General features: G+C 40.4%; 1 protein-coding gene across 1 annotated transcript in view; it reads right to left on the bottom strand.

The window, feature by feature from the left end:
- Window positions 1-1,500: 1,500 nt before the first annotated feature.
- Phlpp (PH domain leucine-rich repeat protein phosphatase) overlaps window positions 1,501-21,822 on the bottom strand; it is a 99,838-nt gene continuing 79,516 nt past the window's right edge. Inside the window, exons 8-17 of the mRNA XM_046610454.2 lie at window positions 12,703-12,850; window positions 12,479-12,610; window positions 12,243-12,396; window positions 12,105-12,165; window positions 11,770-12,024; window positions 11,068-11,277; window positions 10,690-10,852; window positions 10,323-10,606; window positions 8,621-9,463; window positions 1,501-4,836 (exon numbers count right to left, since the gene is read on the bottom strand). Of these exons, the coding sequence (XP_046466410.1) occupies window positions 4,146-4,836; window positions 8,621-9,463; window positions 10,323-10,606; window positions 10,690-10,852; window positions 11,068-11,277; window positions 11,770-12,024; window positions 12,105-12,165; window positions 12,243-12,396; window positions 12,479-12,610; window positions 12,703-12,850 (2,941 nt within the window). The 3' untranslated portion in view covers window positions 1,501-4,145. The remainder of the gene's footprint in view (window positions 4,837-8,620; window positions 9,464-10,322; window positions 10,607-10,689; window positions 10,853-11,067; window positions 11,278-11,769; window positions 12,025-12,104; window positions 12,166-12,242; window positions 12,397-12,478; window positions 12,611-12,702; window positions 12,851-21,822) is intronic.

Consider the following 21,822-nt stretch of genomic DNA (forward strand, 5'->3'; position numbering starts at 1 on the left):
GCGGTGCAACTGATGCCAAGGCCTAGTTCAATTAAAAACATTACTTATACGAGACAAGCTGATGATGAAAAACGTTGCAATATTCAGAAAATTTAGCATTGAAATCTATAATAACACTGAATAGTTTGTATCATTACAACAACGCTTAAAACGCTGTAGTAACGAAATTCATTTCACTAACTCTAAAAAAATTAAATTTTTCCAGCATAAAATATAACAAACGAAATTTTTCTCTACGTGATAATTCAGTGCGCACAAGATTGAGCAATTTGTCGCCTTTCAAAAATCGAAATTACCACTTTCAATGGCACTCAATTCTCATATTATGCATTGTTATACACAATATGCATAATAATTGGCGCAGATCGGCGACGGAGTTGCGTGCATAACAAATTTACTGATAAGGATTTGAGTAGCTTCAGGAGCGTGTCAAGTAACACGATTTATTATCTGACTGCACGTTGTCGTCGAATGTGAAACTTGGCGATGCGCTTTAAAACCGTTTTGAACGTGCGCCGGCACTTCGTTGAAGTTGGTTTCGCTTATCGTTCAGGAAGTCACTTACTCGCTCTTGTACAGGGTGGTCGGTTTCAATCGCTCGAGAGCAATATCGTCACAAACGTAATGAGATGCGAGAAAAAGTTTCGATCAAAACTTGCAGACTTTCAATGAAAAAAGATGATGCTAATCCAAGTCGGCTTTTAGATTATACTGTTTTCAAATAGAGCACGACGAATATGTAATAAAAAATATTAAAATTAAAAAAGAGAAAACTCAAGTTTCACAGAATTTTGATTCAGGTTAGGTTGGGTTAGGTTAGGTTAGGTTAGGTTAGGTTAGGTTAGGTTAGAAATAATAATAATAATAATAATAATAAAAAAAAACAATATTTGAAAAAAGTAACCATTTTTTTTTCCATATGTTTCTTCACAATTCGTTGAAATCGCTGTCAATTACTGATGCCTAGGATACCTGTTTTTAAAAGTTTGTTTTATTTAAAATTATTCATCACCTGCAGGATCTCCAAAATTTCACAACCGAAAAGTCGACCCTACAAGTTTCGCGTGAAACGCTTTTTTATGGAGCGATTAAAAATGTACCGCCCTGTATATGAATGCGTATCAATTGGTCTTCTGGACGCGGGTTTGTTCAGCTGAGATTCAAGTTCGATCGACGATGACACGTGCCGAGATATTTTCCTTACTCGTGTCATTAGTGCAGATCTGCATCGAATCCGCGTTAACGATTGTTTATTATAATTCTGCGGCCACTTCTAGACGCAATTATTCACCGAGGAGATAACGACTCCCTGACACTCAATGTTATCATTCGTAATAGTAAACAAACACTCGGTCAGTCTGTATGAGATTCATTGTTAGTAATCTTTTGTTTGTAAATCAACCGTTCAATATTAATATATTCAATATTATTGTGAGGTTATTAACAATCTGCGCATACTGCGTGTACTGTCAGAACTATAATGCAACAATCACAATCAAACAAGTTTCTAAATCTTTATTACGTGTTTTCTGAAAAGCTTTGGTAGTCATTTGTGGAAACTTCTTTTCATTTTGTATCTCGATTTATACAAGCAATAATTATAATATGGTTCATGGTCTCAGCTTATTTTTAGCAATAATTCCCGTGTTAAGCACAGTTAACCTTTTTGTACAATTAGTGCAGAATCCGCGATTATACGTATAATCATAATGTTATAATACGATAAGAAATATCGTGCGGTGTTTATGAAAACAGTAAATACAGAAATATACATTACATGTAACAAAGCGAGCCGCGATCATTCGAATGAACGACTGCCTTTATTTGAAACTTAGAAACACACATGTGAGGTTTATATACATATTAATTACAATGCAGCCTAATAAATCTATAAATAAATCTGTAAACGACAATAATTAATTCGGGATGTTATTCTTGTATAAAATATATCTAGGTACCGTATCATGAGGAGTTTATGTCTGAAAATTATGAAAACTGTCGTGATCGGGTTTTCAGTCAAATATATGATACATCTGAAGGATTTTTTATTTGTAAAATGGAACTTGATATGGTAACATTTGTAACTGCAACGCAGAAAATTGTTAGAATTAAAGTATTTTCGTTTTCAAGTCCGGATTCTGGTAATGCGGATATGACAAAAAAAAAATAATGGTGTATAACTATGTGAAAATGGATAAAGACAACGATTATAATACTAAGAAAATCGACTTGCTAGTACACCCGCATTACAAAACAGGTAGTAAATTAGTCAATCAAATGATTCTACGGTACTGTAATATGCTATGTAAGGACAGGTAGCTCGATATGGATTGGGCAAGTTTTGCACGTGTACACTTCCACTGATACCATCTACGATGATGATATCAGCTGATCAAACTTATAATTACGTGCCAGGGGATATCATGTGGCCTGGATTGCCAGTAATCCACATGACGTTATGAAGTGGGCTTGCGTAAAAAACTTAACGTTACCTTAATTATCGTAAACTCGTATCGCTGTAATATAAAATTTTTACAATACATTGTTATCTGAGGTCTTGTGAACCGTGGACCCACTTAGTTCCTGGAATCGAAGTCAAGAGAAATAAAATCTCTCTAACGTTATCAGAAAAATAGAATACATTGAAATCTAACCTGTTAGCTTGACTTGCATTTCGAGTAAGTTTAATGAAAATTAAAGCATGAAAGAATGAAGTACGCCGTGCAAGCTATTGGGTTGTTCGTTTATCACGATGATACGAACGGCCGTGAAAAATAGGATGAAAAACAACTTTTGTAACTAAATATGACGGAGTGTATTATTTGTGTTATACATTTCGCCGTCGGATGGCGTGTCCGTTAACATGAAATGGCTTGTCAACCAGACTTGTTAAATCAACTTACTTCAATATTTTAGATAGCGATGCTGATGTTACTTGAATAAACTGAATAACGTAAAAACGATTGGAATCAAGTCGCAAGCACATGCGTACAGCTTTCTAGTATACTTCAAAGCAATAGCAGCAATGCGATTGCTATATTCAGGTACATTTTTTATTCAAAGGTCTGAAGGCACTTTACTTTGCACAAGTATGTCGAAAGGCTTCCAACGCTCTTCGATACGTTCAACACGTGAAACTTGAAAAGTAGAACTGGATGGGTATACATGACCTAACTTCGCTTAATCTAAACCTGACCTTAATTTTTTCCCGATGAACTTATCTGACTCCTTACACATATCCACGCAAGTCATCGATAAATTACGAGAACATCGATTTCGTTTGCTATTCAGCGTAATCGCGTAGTCTTTCTGCCAATCGCCTTTTTTCCGCATAATGTATCAGTTCATGACAACTGTTTCAATTCCTGTGCATGTGGAACAAATATTTGAATTGCCATTAAATTTTGGTGGAATCCAATTGGTCTCCTCCCTTTCAATTCGTTATCCCGAAGACCGAGTGCAAAGCATCGTTCTTTACTTACTTCTACTTGACATTAATACCTAGTTTTCGGTCAATTAGAATTTTTTTAAATCAAGTTGACGAGTTTCGAAAGGAGAAAAGATATAAATACACTTTAAAATAATATCTGTCATTGAGAAATTCAAATCTTGAGTCTAACGGAAGTTGCTTGAGATGTTTCTAAGGCGTTGCTAGTGCAGTTTCCACATTGAACCAAACATAAACACAGTTGCGACAGCTGAATGATCAAAATCTGAACTCAAGTTTGGTTCTCAGTTTATGCGTTATCGAATCTTACTCGCTTATGATTCATTCTCAGGATATAACTTGTAATAAAACATTCACGCAACGAATAGAAAATTGAATGTCCATAATTTCACCGCGGTTTTTCCGAAACAATCACCATTATACAATTCACAAAACTGGTAGTTGTATATTCTTAAACTAGATTTGATTTACACGAAAGAATAATTTATTCGATGACGATCCGACTTCGTAATATTACTCCACTTTTTCTTTCCCAACAAGCACTTTCCTAAAACAAGGTGCGGTGTCTGAGAACCACCTCATCACCGGCATCTACATAACCCGAATAATCCGTCTTCCTGAAATTCAACGAGCCTCAGGTGTTCATCCGCGATGCGATCCAACACCTCGATGTCAAAGTGCCACCTCTAATTTCCCCTCACAGCTCGGTCGTGGCGACGCCCCAGTACTGCTGCATTCTAGTGGTATCTTGTTCGAGTGAGTCGAGTCCGCTACGTTCCTGGATAACAGCGAAGTCGTACTCCAGATTGTAGGGCATGAGCCTCTGGAGGCTGCCGAAGTAGGCAGCGTTTGGACCACCGGTCAGGAACCTTCTACCACTTCCAAACCTGACCGGCGTCCTGGGCAGTCCAGGATTGAAGGTCCTCGCGCTGCCGAATCGCTTAGAGAGGAAGGGCAGGTTCCCAGTCAAATGTGGTGTCGACCTTGACTGACCTCGACGCAGCGGCGACCGCGTCAGGGTGTCCAGCTCCTTGTCGAAGAGTAACTGGGTGTTCTGTTCCAGCATGTACTCCCAGCAACGGAACTGTTCCTCACTTAGAGCACCCGAACGTTCCGAAAGCGCGTCATCCGCCTCTGGCGAGCCGGTTCCACCCGACTTCCGGTTCTCGCCGTCCTGCCTGGTTCGCGAGACCCGCGTGGGTCCGCCGCTTCCGGTGACCCAACCACGACCCGATGGCTGCCTTGACTTGAAGGTGCTGTCGCTTGCCTGATCCGATTGACCGCTGGGTGAACTCCGGTCGTCGCCGTGTGCGGTACCACCGTCGCTTTCCGAGGTTCTGGAGGGTTTCCCTCCCCGCCCAGCCGGCTCCTGGGACTTGCTCGTTCTACTGTAACCGGAAATAAGGTTTAGGTTGAGAAGAGAGCGATGGTTCCGCACCGACGTACGCGTTGTAGGCACAGTTCGGGGCTTCTGGTGTCGACGGCATGTACAAATCTCTGCAGACATTTTCGTCCCGGTTTTTTTTTTTTTTAGAGAAAGGTAATGTAAAGGTAAAGGTAACTTTTTCCACGAAACGATTAGTCTAGTTTTGTTTAACTGGTTAGATTTCTGCACTGTACTCTTCGAAACTGCTGATAGTAGGATACAATGTTCAACTGCTTGTGTTTCCGATTAAATGTTTTTTTTTTATCATCATGATAATTGGGGTGCCTTGTTTCTAGCGAATAATCTCAGATTTTGATTAAATATTTTGACAATGTTCCGCAAAGTAGTTGTTGGAATCATTAAATTTTATTTACCAGGTATTCTCGAGAATGGGCAATACAGGGAAATTGAAAAGTCTTCATTCCTACACGTTCGATGCTACAGTAAATTATTTTATAATTGACCGAAAACGATGATTCGTAGAATCTGTAGCGACGGTATTACAAAGACCGAATTTGTTCTAAAAGTGTAAGAAATAAATAAAAAGACCGATCTCAGTGTGCGATTCAGTCATGTAGATTTGCACCATGTAGAATTGGATGGTGCGGGACTAAACCGTAGAGCACATACCATGCGATTTGAATAGTGCATGGCTCGATCATGTATAGTTCGAATTATGTGTCGAGCAATGTCGCGTAGGATTAAACGTGTAGGAATGTGGCGTCCCCGATAAATTCGACAGTTCCGTTCGCCTGTCCATAGGCAACCCGCATAACTTTTAGTTTTGCATGGATGCATAACATAGGGAGGTGAATGCGCCTAATTCCAGGCAATTTAAGTAATTTAAGGTGATCGTCATGCATTTGTTATTGATAGTAACATATTAACTAGCCTATGAATGGGCGGACTTAAACCTTATACTGCTATTTTTTGTACTGTATATTTATGGAACGATATACATTTATGACCTGGTATAATGCAATTACGTTAGGATGGATAGGAATTCTTGACTGAGATAGTGTCGGTTGTTTTTCATTTTCTATTGCATCTGAGGTGAATTTATAGATTTTCACGAGAACTGAAATGCCGTATCCTATTTGTAATTCTCGTTTTATTGTCTTCTCTGTTATTATTTGATTTCTCCTGTGAAATTAAACTCACCAGGAGCCTGTGCGCAAGGCACTTATTAAATATAAATATGAATTTTTTATATTTCTAATTGAAAAATGTGCGACTTCGTCGTACGTGTCAAGCAGCTATAATTTTGTGTTCAAAGAATAGACGTGTACTACTTCAAAAAGAAATGAGACAAAGTCTGCGATTAATGTTCTTTTGACACTTGGTTGATTCTTTGGTATTTCAAAATATTTATACCTATGTCTGAGGTGTCCAGGCCATTCCGACGTGATCATGATTTTCATCGTTCTTAATTTAATTCTCTGCTATTAGCATGCTGTAGGGTGCCATAAAAACACGATTTGCAAACTCTTAGATGTCTGTTGAAAATGGACTTTTTAGTAATCGTACGATTTGTAAAATCATAGTAAGCTAAAATCGAGTTTGATAAAACTTACGCGGCTGATATGTTTTTGAAAAAATGAAAAAGATGAGCTTACAGATATTTTGTGAGACACCAGAACATCAATTTAAGAGAAACGAAGTTTGGTTCGAAAAGTTGGAAGGGTAAGAAAAAGCTCAATAGACGAAAAAAAATCTCTCGTGTAGGGAGTCGTGGTCATGATTTAAATTCCGATGGAGGATTTCGAATTTTGCGAATTTTTTCTTACCTTTTTCTGATTTACTCTAATTTAATAATCAACGCAATTTTTTTTATAACTTTGATAGCTAACGTATGTCTGTTAGGACAGAACAAAAAATTTTTCAAATTATTGTCTTCCGTACACGCTGTAAAGTTATCACAAAATCCTGAAACTTTAGCGGACAGAAGAATTTTGTTATGGAACTCCGTTATCAGGTTCCCATCTCTCTAAATTTCCTTAGAGTAAAAACTGCGCAACTCGCATGATGGAGTGAATGTTCACTCTTCAAGAGTGAACTTAAACGCTTGGAGTGAATGAAATCGTTCTAAATTTCACTCGAGTTGGAGTTACGCAGTTTTCACTCTCACTTAGTGATTTTTCACTCCAAGATATTAAAAGAGTACGTAGATCGTAGGTTCATCGTAAAGAATACTATTCATCAAAGCTTATATCCGTAAACGTTGTATTAATTATATACGTAAGAAGGTTAATCAAATCAACGATTAACCGAATATCAACAGCTTTTTCAGTTCATTCAATGAAATGATATAAGGATGCGGGTCAAAGTTCCAACTGATCAAAACCTCAAACTGTGAAAAGTCCCAATAGTTAAAACACTGAACAGTTAAATTTCCGTACGATTAAAATTCATTATCATTAATTGACTTTCACGTACGAAGTAAAAACTTCACGGCATATTTAAAGGCTGGTAACATTTGCAGTTTCAACTATTCGGAATCTTGACCATTCGGTGTAATCGTCTGCCTGAGCTTTGACCATTCGACCGAAACTTTTGAACTGAAAAAACCCTCTATATTCGGTCAATCATTGATGTGATCGACCTTTTCCTCCGAGGAAAGAACTCTTACGAACGTGATTACTGTAACATTTTTTAGATATAAGCTATCATGGAAGACATAAATGACTGTTATGTTGATTGGGTTTGAAAAAATAAACCTTGATCTAGGTATTCATGGTCTCGGACAAAAAATCCTTCAGGTAGAGTTTCAGCACTTCAGAATGCAATTTCTCAGCATAGAGCAAGTACTGATTTCGAAAATGAATTTTTTCGCTCCGATCTTATGCCCGTCTTCTCTCCAAGCTCAAAATTTTCGTCTTTTCACGGAGAATTTCATTCAACCCCGTTATTAAAAAAGAAAAATAATAATAACAATTTGAAACCTTGCAAATTGTGTTTTTTAAAACCATTTGTGTGAAAAGGTGCCCAAAGTTGTAATGGATCATATTATGCACATTTTTGAATAACTCTGATATTTCTCGATAGAATTGGCTGCAAATTGATGCACTCACGTTTTGAGAGTCACTGAATCCAATTTTGAAAATAGAAATGAAATATTCAATATGAGGGATTCAAAATGGTGGCTTAAAATACAGGTAATTACGACTAGGCCTCAACACCCTTGTACCAAAAAGTCAAGAAGTGGAATAAGTCTGTCGAAACCTGTTACTCGGGAGTTTTTATATTATTATTGAAAAAAAAATCATAATGAAACTGAAAAATCATCCCGACTCACCCGTATTTTCACTCTCCGGGGGTGGCAGATTCAAAAAATAACTTTCGCAATGTAATCGGAGACCCCAAAAACCCCAGAGGTACAAATATCGAATTTGAATGTAACAAAAAAATTCATAATAAAACTGAAAATTTACCCCAACTCACCCTTATTTTCACCCTAAGGGGGTTGCAAATTCAAAAAATAAGTTCCGGAATTGCATCAGGGACCAAAAAAAAACCCCGGGTACTAATTTTGGTGTAATTTAGTCGGTTGTATGTGGCTGCCGGTTTTGGCACGAAAACCGGTTGAAATGTTTTACGATATATTGACAGAAAAACCGAATTCAAATTTATCAGGGTGATGGCCAAGAATAAATAATCTGGATCAGAATTTGAAAATACACGTATCTACTCCACATATAGACAGTCAAGTGTCTACTCGGCAAGAGGAGAATAATCGTAAGCTTCACCTGTTCACAATATTCTTCAGCACCCCATTGAGATAATATCCATTATTCACATGGCAGCAGCAGGGTGCGGGTGACTTGTGGAGGGCAGGGGGTTGGCAGCAGGCGCAAATGCAGCCGCCACCCTCGTTCTGGTTCCTGGTTTTCCCAACAGCGTGCCTGAGTTCCCTCATGAGCTGGTCAATGTCACCTGTCCCAGGTCCGGTCAGCCGAAGTACAATGACGCTGAGATTTTCCTCGGCGCCGTAGGCTTGGGCCAAGTCCTGAAGTCGCTTTGCCGCGAGAACGGGACTGGCTTCAGCCCTGGCCTCGCGGACGGCTTCCTGGACGCTGAGCACCTCCCAGAGTCTGCGGTTACCAACGATGACGAACTCGTCGTCGTCCTCGAGGAGGACCTCCTCCGTTACCGGGTCGGGAACTACCAGGGGAAACATCGCCGCGTTTCCAAGCTGGTTTCCAGCCTGGCTCTTCTTTGCCGGTGCCAGAACCAGCGGTCCCGCAGCCCTGCAGAGGACCGCCTTCGCATCACCGGAAGTTCCGATCTTCAGAGCGTACCTCCTCGAGGTCCGCGGGTAGCCGGGGGTCGATGGAATCCTCGTGAGGTGAACCAGCGTCGCGTCCACACCGTATTTTTGTCCCTTTTCTTTAAGCTCGCGGTGGGCAGAGAGCAACGTGTACTTGAGGTAGTCCTTCGACGTCTCTTTAATGGTTCGCTCCTCCAGAAGTAGCCTTGGGATCATCTCCTGCAAGCACACAGGCGCCTCCTGGTTCGATCCTCCGTCGAATACTCCAAAGAGACCCTCCACGTTGCAAAACGCTGGCATTCTGATTTGGGATACGAATAATCTGCGGAAGGATGGTGGTTAGAACTTACTTTATTTACGATGATCGAGCGGAGTTTTGGGTCTAATTTTGGTTAGAGTGAATTCATGAAATTTGATATTATCTTCAAAGAAATACTTCGTAACGTAACTCTTTCATCGTTTCATTCAAGTGCGTTTCTAAACGACGACTGACAGAGGAAATAATCATTTCCAAAAATGTTTGGGGAAATTGAGTTTTAAAATTCATATCCTTTCATGGATGTAAAAATATTTGGAATAGTTTGAAAATGCCACGGGATTTGAGAGAATTTTATATGTTTTCACCAAATTGTAAGCATAATTTAGAATATTATATTACAGGGAATTTTTGGACCGTCACAAAATGTCGTATGAATTTCACGGATTTGATCAAATTTCATGATATATAAGACGTCAAAGAATCGATAAGCAAGATGTTGAAAGATTAATTTAGAACATAATCAAGTTTTATCGTGAGTTTAGAAAACTTGACAGGCTTTAATAGAGTTTCGGAAAATTTCAAAGAAGTTTGACACACTCGATAGTGCTTGTAGGAATTTTGTAAAATTTCGTGAATCACTCCGTAGTTTTAGGGTTTCAAAACTTTTCAACGGGTTTCAAGTCCGGACACTAAGAATTCAATGAAGTTCCCCAAAATATCATAAAAACCCTAGCAAAAGTTTGAATTTAAAATTCGTTGATTCCTCTTGAGAATCCGATTAAAAATAGTTCAAATTTCGATGGGCGATTGATGAAATCTATTTCGACCATTCGAGTGTTGGTTCGAGTCAATGGGTGCCACAGTTACATCTCTATTGAAAAACCCATCCTCAAAGAGTAAATAACGGGTGAAATAAACTCACTTTTCGCGCCCTCCAGCTGTCTCAGAAAATCCAAGTCGCCAGGGTTGTTCCAAATTTCGTTCAGCGGTGACCATTTCCTGGTGATGGGGGTGAGAGGGTAGGCTGGATCGATTCTGACCAGAAACGTCCACCAGGGACAACGGTCTTTGAGAACGATATACTTGAAATTGTCTCGGGTCGACGTGCAGCCTGGAGTTACAGGATATGTCCAAAAACTGAAGCTGAGGTGGGACGAGGCTTTCCAAGTTGATACGGTCCAGCTGATTGTGAGCCAGATCCAACACCTGCCATTGAATGGAACGAATTGTTTTGTTCTTGATAAAAAGTTGTAAAGTAGTGTAATTTAGCAAGCGGTTCGCATTCTTACCCTGAGAGAATTGGTTTTGTTGAAGGTCGGGCAGGTTAAGAGCCGGTTTGAATGCACCCTGAGGACTCGTAGATGTCGTAAAAGTGCGACATTGTCTGGTAGATATTGTAGACGGTTTCCTGACAGTACAAGTTCTTCGAGATCGGTCCAAGCTGCGATACAACTGTAACGTCAGTGAAAATGGAGAGGATTCCATTAGTAACGACTAGGCAGAAACTCTTGGATACGTGAGTAATTATCGATTAGCGAAGAATCGAGCGAGTCGGGGTCAGAAGTAAAAAACAAAATTGTGACAGCGTAACAATCAGAACTGCGATTTCGAAGAAAGAAGTGGACCCTTATCCGGTAGAAGAATAAGTGTGATACAAGTTTGCCTACCTTTCCGGCATGGTGTCCAAGCTATTGTACGCAGCGTGAAGCACCCTTAGAGCTGGAAGCCTGGCGAGAGAATCCAAGGCTGTGTCTGTCAGACAATTACCGGTGACGTAGAGCTTCTCGAGACAATGGGTACCTTGTCCGGTCTTGGCCGAGTCTTCGACACTCGGCAATTCGGTCAAGCGATTGTTGGACAGGTTCAGAACCTTCAACCTGATAATCAGCTCGTAAGATAAATGGACTCAAATCATACCCGGATGGAGTGATTAGTGCGCTGTGCTGGCAGATTAGAAAATATTCACTCTCATCTCTCGACCCTGTAGTGAACGTACCGTGACATGGAGTTTTGTGTAATGTACCCCACCACAAAGACGCGTAACATAGTGTATGTGCCACTGTTCCTAGAGATGTAACAGTATGATCTTGTGCAAGGAACTGTGAATCGAGCGTTTTACGAGGGTGATAAGAGAGCGTTCTAACGTGAACGTCGCCGTGTATTCATGTGGTCATCACAGTGACCGAACGCTCTTACGTCACGGCAAGATTTACCGCTGTGATGTGGCACAGTGCACCGGGGTTACATCACATTTATTATATACATACCCCATTGTGAATTGACTCGGGATTTTTATCTACGTTATTTTTATTCGCATTATCCGATTTCCCCACGCAATACACCGAGCATTAAAAAAAAAAACACCTCACCTTGTCGTATTGTGGAAGAAATTCTCGGGCAGGGCTGTCAGGGTATTTCCCTGTAGCGTCAGATGCGCTAAGTTCAGAGGCCTCCTGGGGGGTGGCAGGGCTTGGAGCCTGTTGTGGGGCAGGTGAAGGACTTCCAGACGAGAGGGCTGGGACAACAGTCGATCCGGAAGAGCAGTCAAAGCATTGTTGGAAGCGAATAACGCTCGCAACAACGGAACCTCCGGTGTCCAGTCCGGCAGGCTATCCAACGAGTTACTGAAACACGGATTGCAATAAATTCGGCGCTTTAAAACCAACCAAGATCTCTTCACCTTGATTAAACTGGCCATACTTACTATGAAATATCCAGATGCTCGAGATTCGTTGGCACTGGTTCCACGGTCAGTTTTGTCAGTTCTGAAAACGTCACGTAATGCGTGACAAGCGTCTTTATAACATCAATATTATGAAGGTCAGAAGAGATAATTGCTCACTGTTATTTCCGGCGATTAGGGAGATGAGGTTCCTTCCGCAGAGGGTCAATTCCCTCAGTATATTCCGGGCGCATCGGACGCTTCTAAGTCCCTGGAGTGCGCTGATGTCCAAAGTCTCGATGTTGTTTTCACTCACGTCCAAGTGGGTCAGATTCTGAAAATCATCAATTGCAGTCATACGCGGGCGGTTTTCATCATCGAAAAGATCCGCAAAAACATTTCAAAATCATTCTCACTCCGTAATTTCCGAGGATGATGCTTCCCTTCAGCTGATTGTTCCTAAGATTGACTTTGTTCAGATTGTTCCGGTTGTTTTTCTCGTCTTTGAAATATTTGCTACCTTGATGATCGCCGCGGTGCTGAACATCCTGAAAAAGGTCAGCGAACGGAACGCGTTTATTCGGATTCGTAAGAATCGTTTACGCTTGAAATACAGCTTCATTGCGAGAAGTTTACTCACAGAAACAGCGAGAGCCCGCATTCTGAGAAAAGATGGCAAAGCTTCGAGCGAGTTACCAACGACAGAGATAATTCTCAGGTACCTCAACTCGCTCAGCTCTGATGGCAGTTCCCTCAGTCCATTTCGATCCAGAGTAAGCTCCTCGAGGCTACCAATGAAATTGAATAACGTGACCACGTGGACAATTCAATGCGAAGCACACGTCATGGCAACGTTTATCCGTGAACCGTATCCCTGAACGGGAACGATGAACAGTCTTTAAATCCCCATAATCATTCACTTTCCCGTAATGTTTAGGTGTACCTTAGCTCGCGTTTCCTTTTGGAAAGCAGACGTCTTGTGATATATAAACCATATATATATATACTTATCGCGGTGAATGATTCCCCGGCAATTGCGTCACGGATTTACTCGAGTCTTGCGTCGATGCTCAAGCATGGTATATATATAAGTAAATATATAAATCAGCGCCAAGAGCGTATCGGAAATGATTTTCTTAACAACCAATTACAATATTGTGGAACTAACGTTGCGCAAAAAGTATCGATAGTATTAAGCTGGACGAACGAAATACGGAAATGCGATTACGGGACTTGGAAGCTTCGCCTCTTCGAGAGACAATAGGGGTGTCCTCTATACGTTCGAATTCGCTAGATGCGGCTGCGGTAAGCCCAATTAAGACAATTCGGTACCATTAGTATGCTAACTAGTCAATACGTGTAACCTACATACCTACGTGCGTTGCGGTTCACTTTAACCACGCCGCAGCTCACCCGAGTCGAAACTCGGGTAATGCTCATGTTAACAATTAACGCCCCGCTATCCTGTCTGATCATTATGGGCGGCTGATACATTCACGTATCCTTCAACCCCGAACTGACGATTATCATGACAAAATTCATGCGACTAGCTAGCCAGATATTATTGTAATTGGAAAATTTCAGTATTTAATCACTGATTCGATTTCAGGTGTGATGCACCGTCTTTAGTCACTGATCAATTTGTGCCCATAATTTCAATATTCGTGTTAAAGAAACATGCACATTACCAGTTTCGTAAGTGAAACGACTAGTTATTGTTATCAATAAAATGCAGTGAAAAAAGTGGAATCAATTACCCTGTAAAATGAAGATGCTAAAACATTAAACCAGGAATATAGTTTTCCGAATTAAAAAATTCTGATCCTATTATTTAAAATCCTACATTTTCCTGTTTCGATGGTTTTACGTATTTCAATTCTCGCTACTCGATAAAACGAGTTTACGATAAATTGCTGGACTTGGCTACGCAGACTTCGTAGGAATTAAACTTCTGCTGATGCGTCTTACAATAATTTTAATTGGAAATCGATTGACGGCTACAAATTTTGGTTTCCATCTGCTGAGTAATAAATCCTTTACTTTTATTCAAATTGCTCAGACTTCGATGAAAATTCTATAATGTTGATTATATAGGTCGGACAATTCGAAAAATCTAGAATTTTCGCGTCGCAGCGTATTTTAATTCGAAAGATCTCAAGTTTCTGATAACCTAAACACAGGAATATTATTCACAATTTAAAAAATTTTAACCTCGTAGTACTAATTTCATTGGTAATAAATTTTTACATTCAGATCTCTCAGTTCCAAATTTCCAGTTCCGCAATCACCAATTTCGGTCGAGGTATAAAATAATACCAAAAGCCGAAAATTTTCGATTAGATTTATGTTCTCGGGTTACCGCATTCGGAAAACTTGGAAACGAATCCCCCAAGTTGGGGATCCCAGATATACCGTTGGTTTAAGTTCTTCAAACCGCAAAGTTGCGATTCCGGTAAGCCAAACGCGAAATATACGACCTCAGCAAAAGTTTTGCTAGCACGAAAAGAAGAGATAAAAAAAAGTAGAGAATTTCACCTCTCGACAGTTTACGTTCACGGCTAGATTCCTCGATTAAAAACTATATCCACCACACGTTCTGCCGCACATTTGACTCGCGATCTTGCACACACAATTCAACAGCACTCCTCGATACAATTACTCGTTCAACTGACCGATGACCAAGGATCGCAATAAGCCGCGCAATGGATCACGAGCAAGCCGAGAACTGACTGACAACGACTGGTCGATGGATGGCGGACCAGGATCCAAAGAGCAAGTAAAAGGCTTGTTCGCTGCTCGAAGAAGGCACGGGCCTTACTCCCGGGGCAGGACTATCAACCGGAACGTTCTCGACGCATCGCCGCAGAGGCGTGGAGAAGCCTCGAAGAACACAATAACAACCTGCGTAGCTATACGGTCATAAGAAACCCAGGGAGCAGAACTGCACCGTTTATTATTAAACCTCGGTGTCTTTGCAACGATAATTTTTACCCTGTTGAAACAAGTGTTTGTACAACGCGAGCATGTTTCAATCCTATTTTCCGTACGCAAAGTACCAGTTTCTGCGACGGTAGAGTGAGTCTGCGAATGCGCATGCGCGTATGACAGAAAAGACCACTTTTCACTCCTAGGACTTGAAAGTGGTCGTTTCTGTACCGCGCGCATGCGCTGTCGCGAACACATCTGACATTACTTACGCGACCCTAACCTCAATTTTGTGTTTCGTAAAGAAACGCGTAACATACCCTTGTTGTGTAAAGAATCGTGTGCAACAAGAAAGCAACGGTTTTTTCGCCTCACGTATTTGCAATATTCGTCTTCGGCTCACCTACGATTCGTATTGCAAGCTTACGCTCGGCCCTAAAAGACCGAATTCGCTTTCTTGTTACACAATATGCTGTTATTCGAAGATTCGACCAGGCACTACACCGAGAGAAATTTTTAGTTTTTCGTAATTCCAACAATATTCAAACAGTTTTTTAACGATACCTGTTTTACTGAATTTTCCTAGTTACTGTAAAGAATAAAATTTTTCTCAGTGTAGTTTTTGACTCTTTGAGAGCTCAACTCGGTAACATTGATCTATACAAATATACATATAAATAACGAAGAATCGTTCAAAATTTAAATCCTATTGCAAGGAACAAAGAGAAAACATCTCAATCTTGAATGAAAATTCATACACTGGATAAGTGAGAGGGTTCAATTAGAAAAGAACTGATTAATCTTGTAATATAATAAAACTATGTAATTCCAATCAGTGATCAATTATATCGTAGGTGAAAACCTATTATTGTGAATTGATCCCTGACTTGTTTTTGGGGGCTAATAAAAATATTTTGGAGAATGAAAAGACGAAATTTCGTCAGCAAAGCTGTGAAACACGAAAGCTCGTGCCTCATCTGAGTTAGGGCTTGCATGCTAGAATTGCTCAACGTTGTGCGAGCTGGATAGAGAGTTTCTTAGCACAGGTGATGGGAGTTCGTGAGACCGTAGTTCCTTCAAGTTTACCTTACTGTTTCACTCTCGCCATTTTGGTCTTCGGGCACAAGTACGTATGGGATTATAGTTCAAGCCCTGCATGTGTTTTCTGTAGGTTCTACAATTCGCGGACTTTGATCATGTATAGGAGCAAATATTTTCTTGCTAATTATGCTCTATTGGTCAAAGTTCTCCGTATCTTGCGGAGTCGCAGTAACGTTTAAACTTTGAGCATTAATAAGATATTCCGTACGAAGGCGGTTATGGAACGCAGAATAACTTATATGGGATGAACGATGAATTATGAATTATGAATTACTGGAAGGTCGTTTACACGAATTACACTGATGGATAGTTTTCGTTGTTTTTTTTTCCGTCTTTGGGCAAGTTTCATTGCAATTTTAAGTGAGACCATCAGCAGCAAATACATTAAAACAAATTCTTGGTAAACAAATAAGTAACGATACGAACAATTAATTAAAATCATCTTCCACCATCAAATTAATTGAAGCTTTGATTAAAACCTTTCTTTAAATTGACTAAAGCTGTCTTTGAAAGAAAAGTATAATTTACGGGAAATGGTCGTCGAGTTATTTGAAAAAGGTAAAATCATATTAATCCCGAAGTGCAATAAGCGAATGAAAATACAGAAAGTATTTATTTAGCGAGGGGACATTTACTCAAAGAAATCATAAATTCACAGCTGGAAATTGAATTATGAATGAAAATATCTACGATGACTGAAATATTCTCGAAAATAGCAAGGAATAAATCCAATTAACTGAAATCATTGGGAACTATTGTAATTCACTTGGAATCACACGATAGCGTTGAAGATGTCAAACAACGTATTAGCGTTAAAAATCGTGGAAATCATCAAATCGTACGCCTTTTGTCATAATAAGCGCCATACTGCTCTTAAGTCATTGAAATTCTATTCGATTCAACGTAATTCATATACTTTTATTGCTATAAAGTTTTTCAATCCGTTTCCATTGTTTCCCAATGATTTTCCATCGTTCTCAGTAATTTCCAGTGATTATCAGTAATTTGTTTCGATTTCCTACGATTCTATCAAATCCGGAAATTACTGAAAATCGTCTGGAACGCTAAAAAATCGTTGGAAATCAATGAAAATTACACGATAAGATAAAAATCAGTACAAATCACTGAAAATCAATGTTAAAGAGTCCAAATCATTATTTTGATTTCCAAACGAACAAGTCCTCGTTATTCAAAGATATGTTTTTCAACAGCGATGCGATGCGCCAGAGTAACCAAAATGCAAAGGCAATTTCCACTTCCGAGCTTGCGGCTCGAGAAGTGCGGTAACGGATGTACAGTCTGGAACACAATAACGTACGGTGCATAATTCCTAGATGCAGCATCAGGTGAGAATAGGAATTTCGACATTGCAATGTCAACCTGATGCATTGAGATGCATTTGGCTCAGAATGCAGTTAAATTTTTTCACCACAAGCGATGGTCGACAGCCTCCTGGCACGCTTCTGGATAAGGTATAGGCATGAATCTCTGCAAAATAAGACGCTCAGGTGTTGCAGAAAGATAGAAAGATAAACGCTGCAGAGCTAACGAACATCTTGGCGCAAAACGTTGACTTCTAGTAACGTAACGTCGATCCCAAGGCTAGTGTCAACGTCAACAATCTACCATACCTGAGCCAGGCTCACCTGCTCTCAGACCTCTGCTACACACATTACTTTATCTTAAAACGTTTCTGACATTTACTGAAATCATATATAATACGTTTTCCTTGTATGCGTGTGCGTGTGTGTGTTCATGTGTCGTACACAAGCTTGACGCAGGTCATAACTGAACATGACGTGAACAGTGTCTTTGTTACGATCCGTCGTCATGCCGGCACTCAGCAATGATAGCGACGTTAGACATGCCCTTTGCTCGAGGCAGCAAATATGAACGTCTGATGTGTTCTCTGCATGCTGTAATGTGAAGCGATGCTTGCGACACAATGTTATGTGATTTTGCACAAACATTATGAAACCTCTGTCATCTTGGTGAAAACTGTAGTCACTTCTCTTATTCTGTGACCATAGCAACCAAACTATTCCAAATACCTTATCTCGGGATATTACAATAACTACAATGTGTGACCCGCCTTCACCCGAAAGCTTGATCGAAGGCTCCAAGACGTCCGACAACCAGTAATTCACATGCTGGAAGCAGAAGTGATGGACGTGGCCGGCTGCACATGCGTTGTCTGGAGACGGTTCAAGCTTTGCAGCGGTCTCAGGGTCGACATCCAAATGGCAGGGACAGGAGGCGTATCGTTGGTCGTTACACTTGTTCAAATGAAGGTACGTCTCCACGAAAGTGACGAGCTTTTCCACGTCCACGAAGGTTTCCGTGCCTGGAGGTAACAATCAACCAAACACCGGCAACAAAGTGTTTACGTTGATGCGAATCCGCTCTTCATCTATCCCGGTGCGTTCGAAATTTTATTCTACTTCCAGATGCTTGCCATTTATAAATTCAATGCGCAACCGGTGAGTAGACTTCTTCCACAATTCATGCGGAGTCGATGCGTCTTCGTCATGGTTAGGCCCCAAGCCTCGTATGGAGCTTGCAGAATCTTCGGACTCCGTGAAGTTACCGAGGTAGATTATTAGGTCGACAGGTAACACCTCCTTTTTCAGAAAATACGGCAGCTCCCATGGGCCCGCTGATTTTATGTGTTCTTCTGGATTCACTGCGATTTTAGTCTCAGGAGTGAGAATCTCTGCTATCGGCTGTAGCTTTTACTCTGAAGACCGGGAAGACAGGAGACGCGCTTATACATATACTCCATTACCAGCGCGATGCTGACGCAAACAAATGAAGTAGTTACATTACGCCGTATCGGGCGCTCAGTTTTGTAAACTGATTTTCGGGGTCGTGGGCTATTATTATTCCTCAACCACATTCGCTGTGCAACTGATTAAAAGGCGAAGTATACTCCACGATATGAACAAACGTTACTAAACGATCCGAATATGGGTACATGAACGACCCTGACAATTACATTTTCCTATTAAAAGAGGCATTCTATTGCTACCGAAATTGCCAACGTTAATGACCCTTACGTACTTCACACGATACCAAGGACGGTGCATTGTCAACGAGTTCATGAGCGTTGGTTGTCATAGCGAACTGGAGCACCTCATCATGCTGTTTTACAAAAATGCACACTACCGTCACCCGAGCACGGCTGCCAAGCAACGGCAGGCAAGCTGGGTGCCGTGAATTCTGGTGAGCAGGTTCAAAATAATCAAAATATTTCAAACTCTTTATTAGAAAATACAATGCGCAGAAAAAGTCTGAGAACCATGAGGATAATACTTATCATTATACATATTCCATATCTTTTCCTCGAACAGATATGACGCCCGAGCGTTAAACATTTCATCATCGGCTAATGGAAACAACAGGATAATTTCTACGACATGATATAAACAGAAACAAGGAAAATTAAATAAGTTGCTAACCCAACCCATCGTGATATTGGGTATCGCGCGCATGCATTCATGTCACGTACGTATGAGCGTATTATCTTTACGCGTGGCGTGACAACTGAGCCTCTAAGATTTTTTCCGCCAACAAGTCATTCGCTTCGAAGTCTTGGACCGTTGCTATCGGCTATTAATCAGTCAACAAGCGTCATCATCATAAGCTATATTCCACAGAACGATGTGTCGAAATTCAGAGCACTCTCCAGCGGAGTGGCGTGGCTACCACTTTGAAAATACGGAATACGGCTAGGCGACAATTTCTATAAACACCTGTTAGTCGTGCCGAACGCTCATAAAAAATTGAACGTACGTATACGCGTTGGCAATAAGTACGCGATATTACACGTGAGGGAGGGCTTGCACGTAAATTAAAGATGATGATTATTACCATTATTAGTATTTGTTTGTTTGGCCTTATTGTGTATTGCTATTTGTTCCGAAAATATAATTATCATGCAATACTTCTTGGTATCATTGACATGGAATAAGCTGACGCGACACTGCGTCCAGTAGGCATCCCAACTCACGTATATACCTGTATGAGCTTAGGTCTCGATCGGTCCGCTAGCAGGCTGCATGTGCATTGAATGTGCATCGGACCGACGTGCAGATATAGGCGTTACGCTGCAACTCGTGCAGCAGCTACTGCACTCTGATGGGTCGAGGAGTGCACTCTGATGACGGCTTAGGAGTTAACATCGATGCATGATAGAGTTGTGTCTCCTGATATCAAAAATACCACCCCCCGCTACCCCCGAGCCCTAATTCTGAAGTTATAGCCCGTACGTTTTGGTGTAACTGACCGTATGTACCTACCTACTTTCTTTCCTATTTCTCTACCAACTACCGTACATAACGAAAGTAATTCCTTGCTGCAGCAGGCGTGCATTCTTGGCCGTGCAGCGGATTGCGCTGAATTGTTTTTGATCGTTGAAAACGGGCTTGTTACCATTCTCGGTGTAAATTTCTCTGCGAATTTTCGGTATAAATCCATGCTGCAATGTATCGGCCGACATTTATACACGCGTGTGCATGGCTAACATCCTCCGATACGACGTGCTATGTACTGCTGGGAATACATAGGTGCATTTATGTATCGCTTGGACTGCCATGCATACCGCGAGAACATAACTGGGGTCGCGTTCGTTATCGGCCCGATGCTGCTGAATACATCGAATGCTTTGAACCGAAACACGTACTGGTGAATTTGAATTTCAGAATTCTATCAGCCAGCAGGAAATGCGGAAACATTTTTCACCAATTAGCCATGAACATCCGCTGCACAGCTTTATCCGTGAAAAATAAAAGCTCCAGGCATGGCCGAAATTTGGCTAAACGGAACTCTGCATTACGGGCTCGCCGATCGTCAATTGTTTTTTTCTCGGTACAGATTTCGGGATTTAAACAAATTATGGTAAATTTTAGAGGGTTAAAAAACAATGCTTCAAGGGTGTTTAATGTTTTAGGAACAGGATTTGAGAACCTTGAATTATATCCATTCCGAAAGTGAACGGATTTGAAAACGTTTTTATGTCATTTCAACTGAGCGTAGTTCGAGAAGCGTTAACGGTGTAATTTGTGTACAAAAGGAAATTTCTGGTAATAAAAACAAAAAATAAAAAAAAAAAAAAATGTGCACTGTGTGTATGGGGCATTCCATGCTAACTTGACCTACCGCCAACCCTCATCATCTCTGATATTGCTTGAGCTTTAATATAGCATTTCGGGGGTCGGAAAAGTAACTCCTGAGTTATTTAATTTTTTTTTTTTTTTTTTTTTACCACTGGTTGAAGAGTTGTTTTATTTTTGCACTAATTTATATCCGAACATCCGTCAGTCGTACGAAAAAATCTTCGAGACGACGTGAAATGGAAAGAAAACTTTGTGCCGATTTTTTTTTACGGCGACTTGATGCATTTTTTGTTGCAAAAACAGTCTAAGATCGCGATTTTCATGCTGCTGATGTTTGATGCCACCTTCAATGTTCGTGAAAATTTCAACATAATTTCCTTATGAAAATACGAAACTTTTGATATCTTGCCGAAGATGGAGAGATCTTTGATTAAAAATGTACTATGAAATAAAAGTCAAGGTAACGAACAATATGATTGAACAAACAAATGAATAATTAATTTGATTATAATAATTTCACTTGTCAGATATAACTCAATTCCGCAGACATTTAGATCAGATAGATAATCCCATATTGTTCATTTCCTTGACATTCGTTTGATTGTAGCTTCTGAATCAAA

Source organism: Neodiprion pinetum, chromosome 2 (assembly GCF_021155775.2).
Source record: "Neodiprion pinetum isolate iyNeoPine1 chromosome 2, iyNeoPine1.2, whole genome shotgun sequence".
NCBI classification, from domain to species: domain Eukaryota; kingdom Metazoa; phylum Arthropoda; class Insecta; order Hymenoptera; family Diprionidae; genus Neodiprion; species Neodiprion pinetum.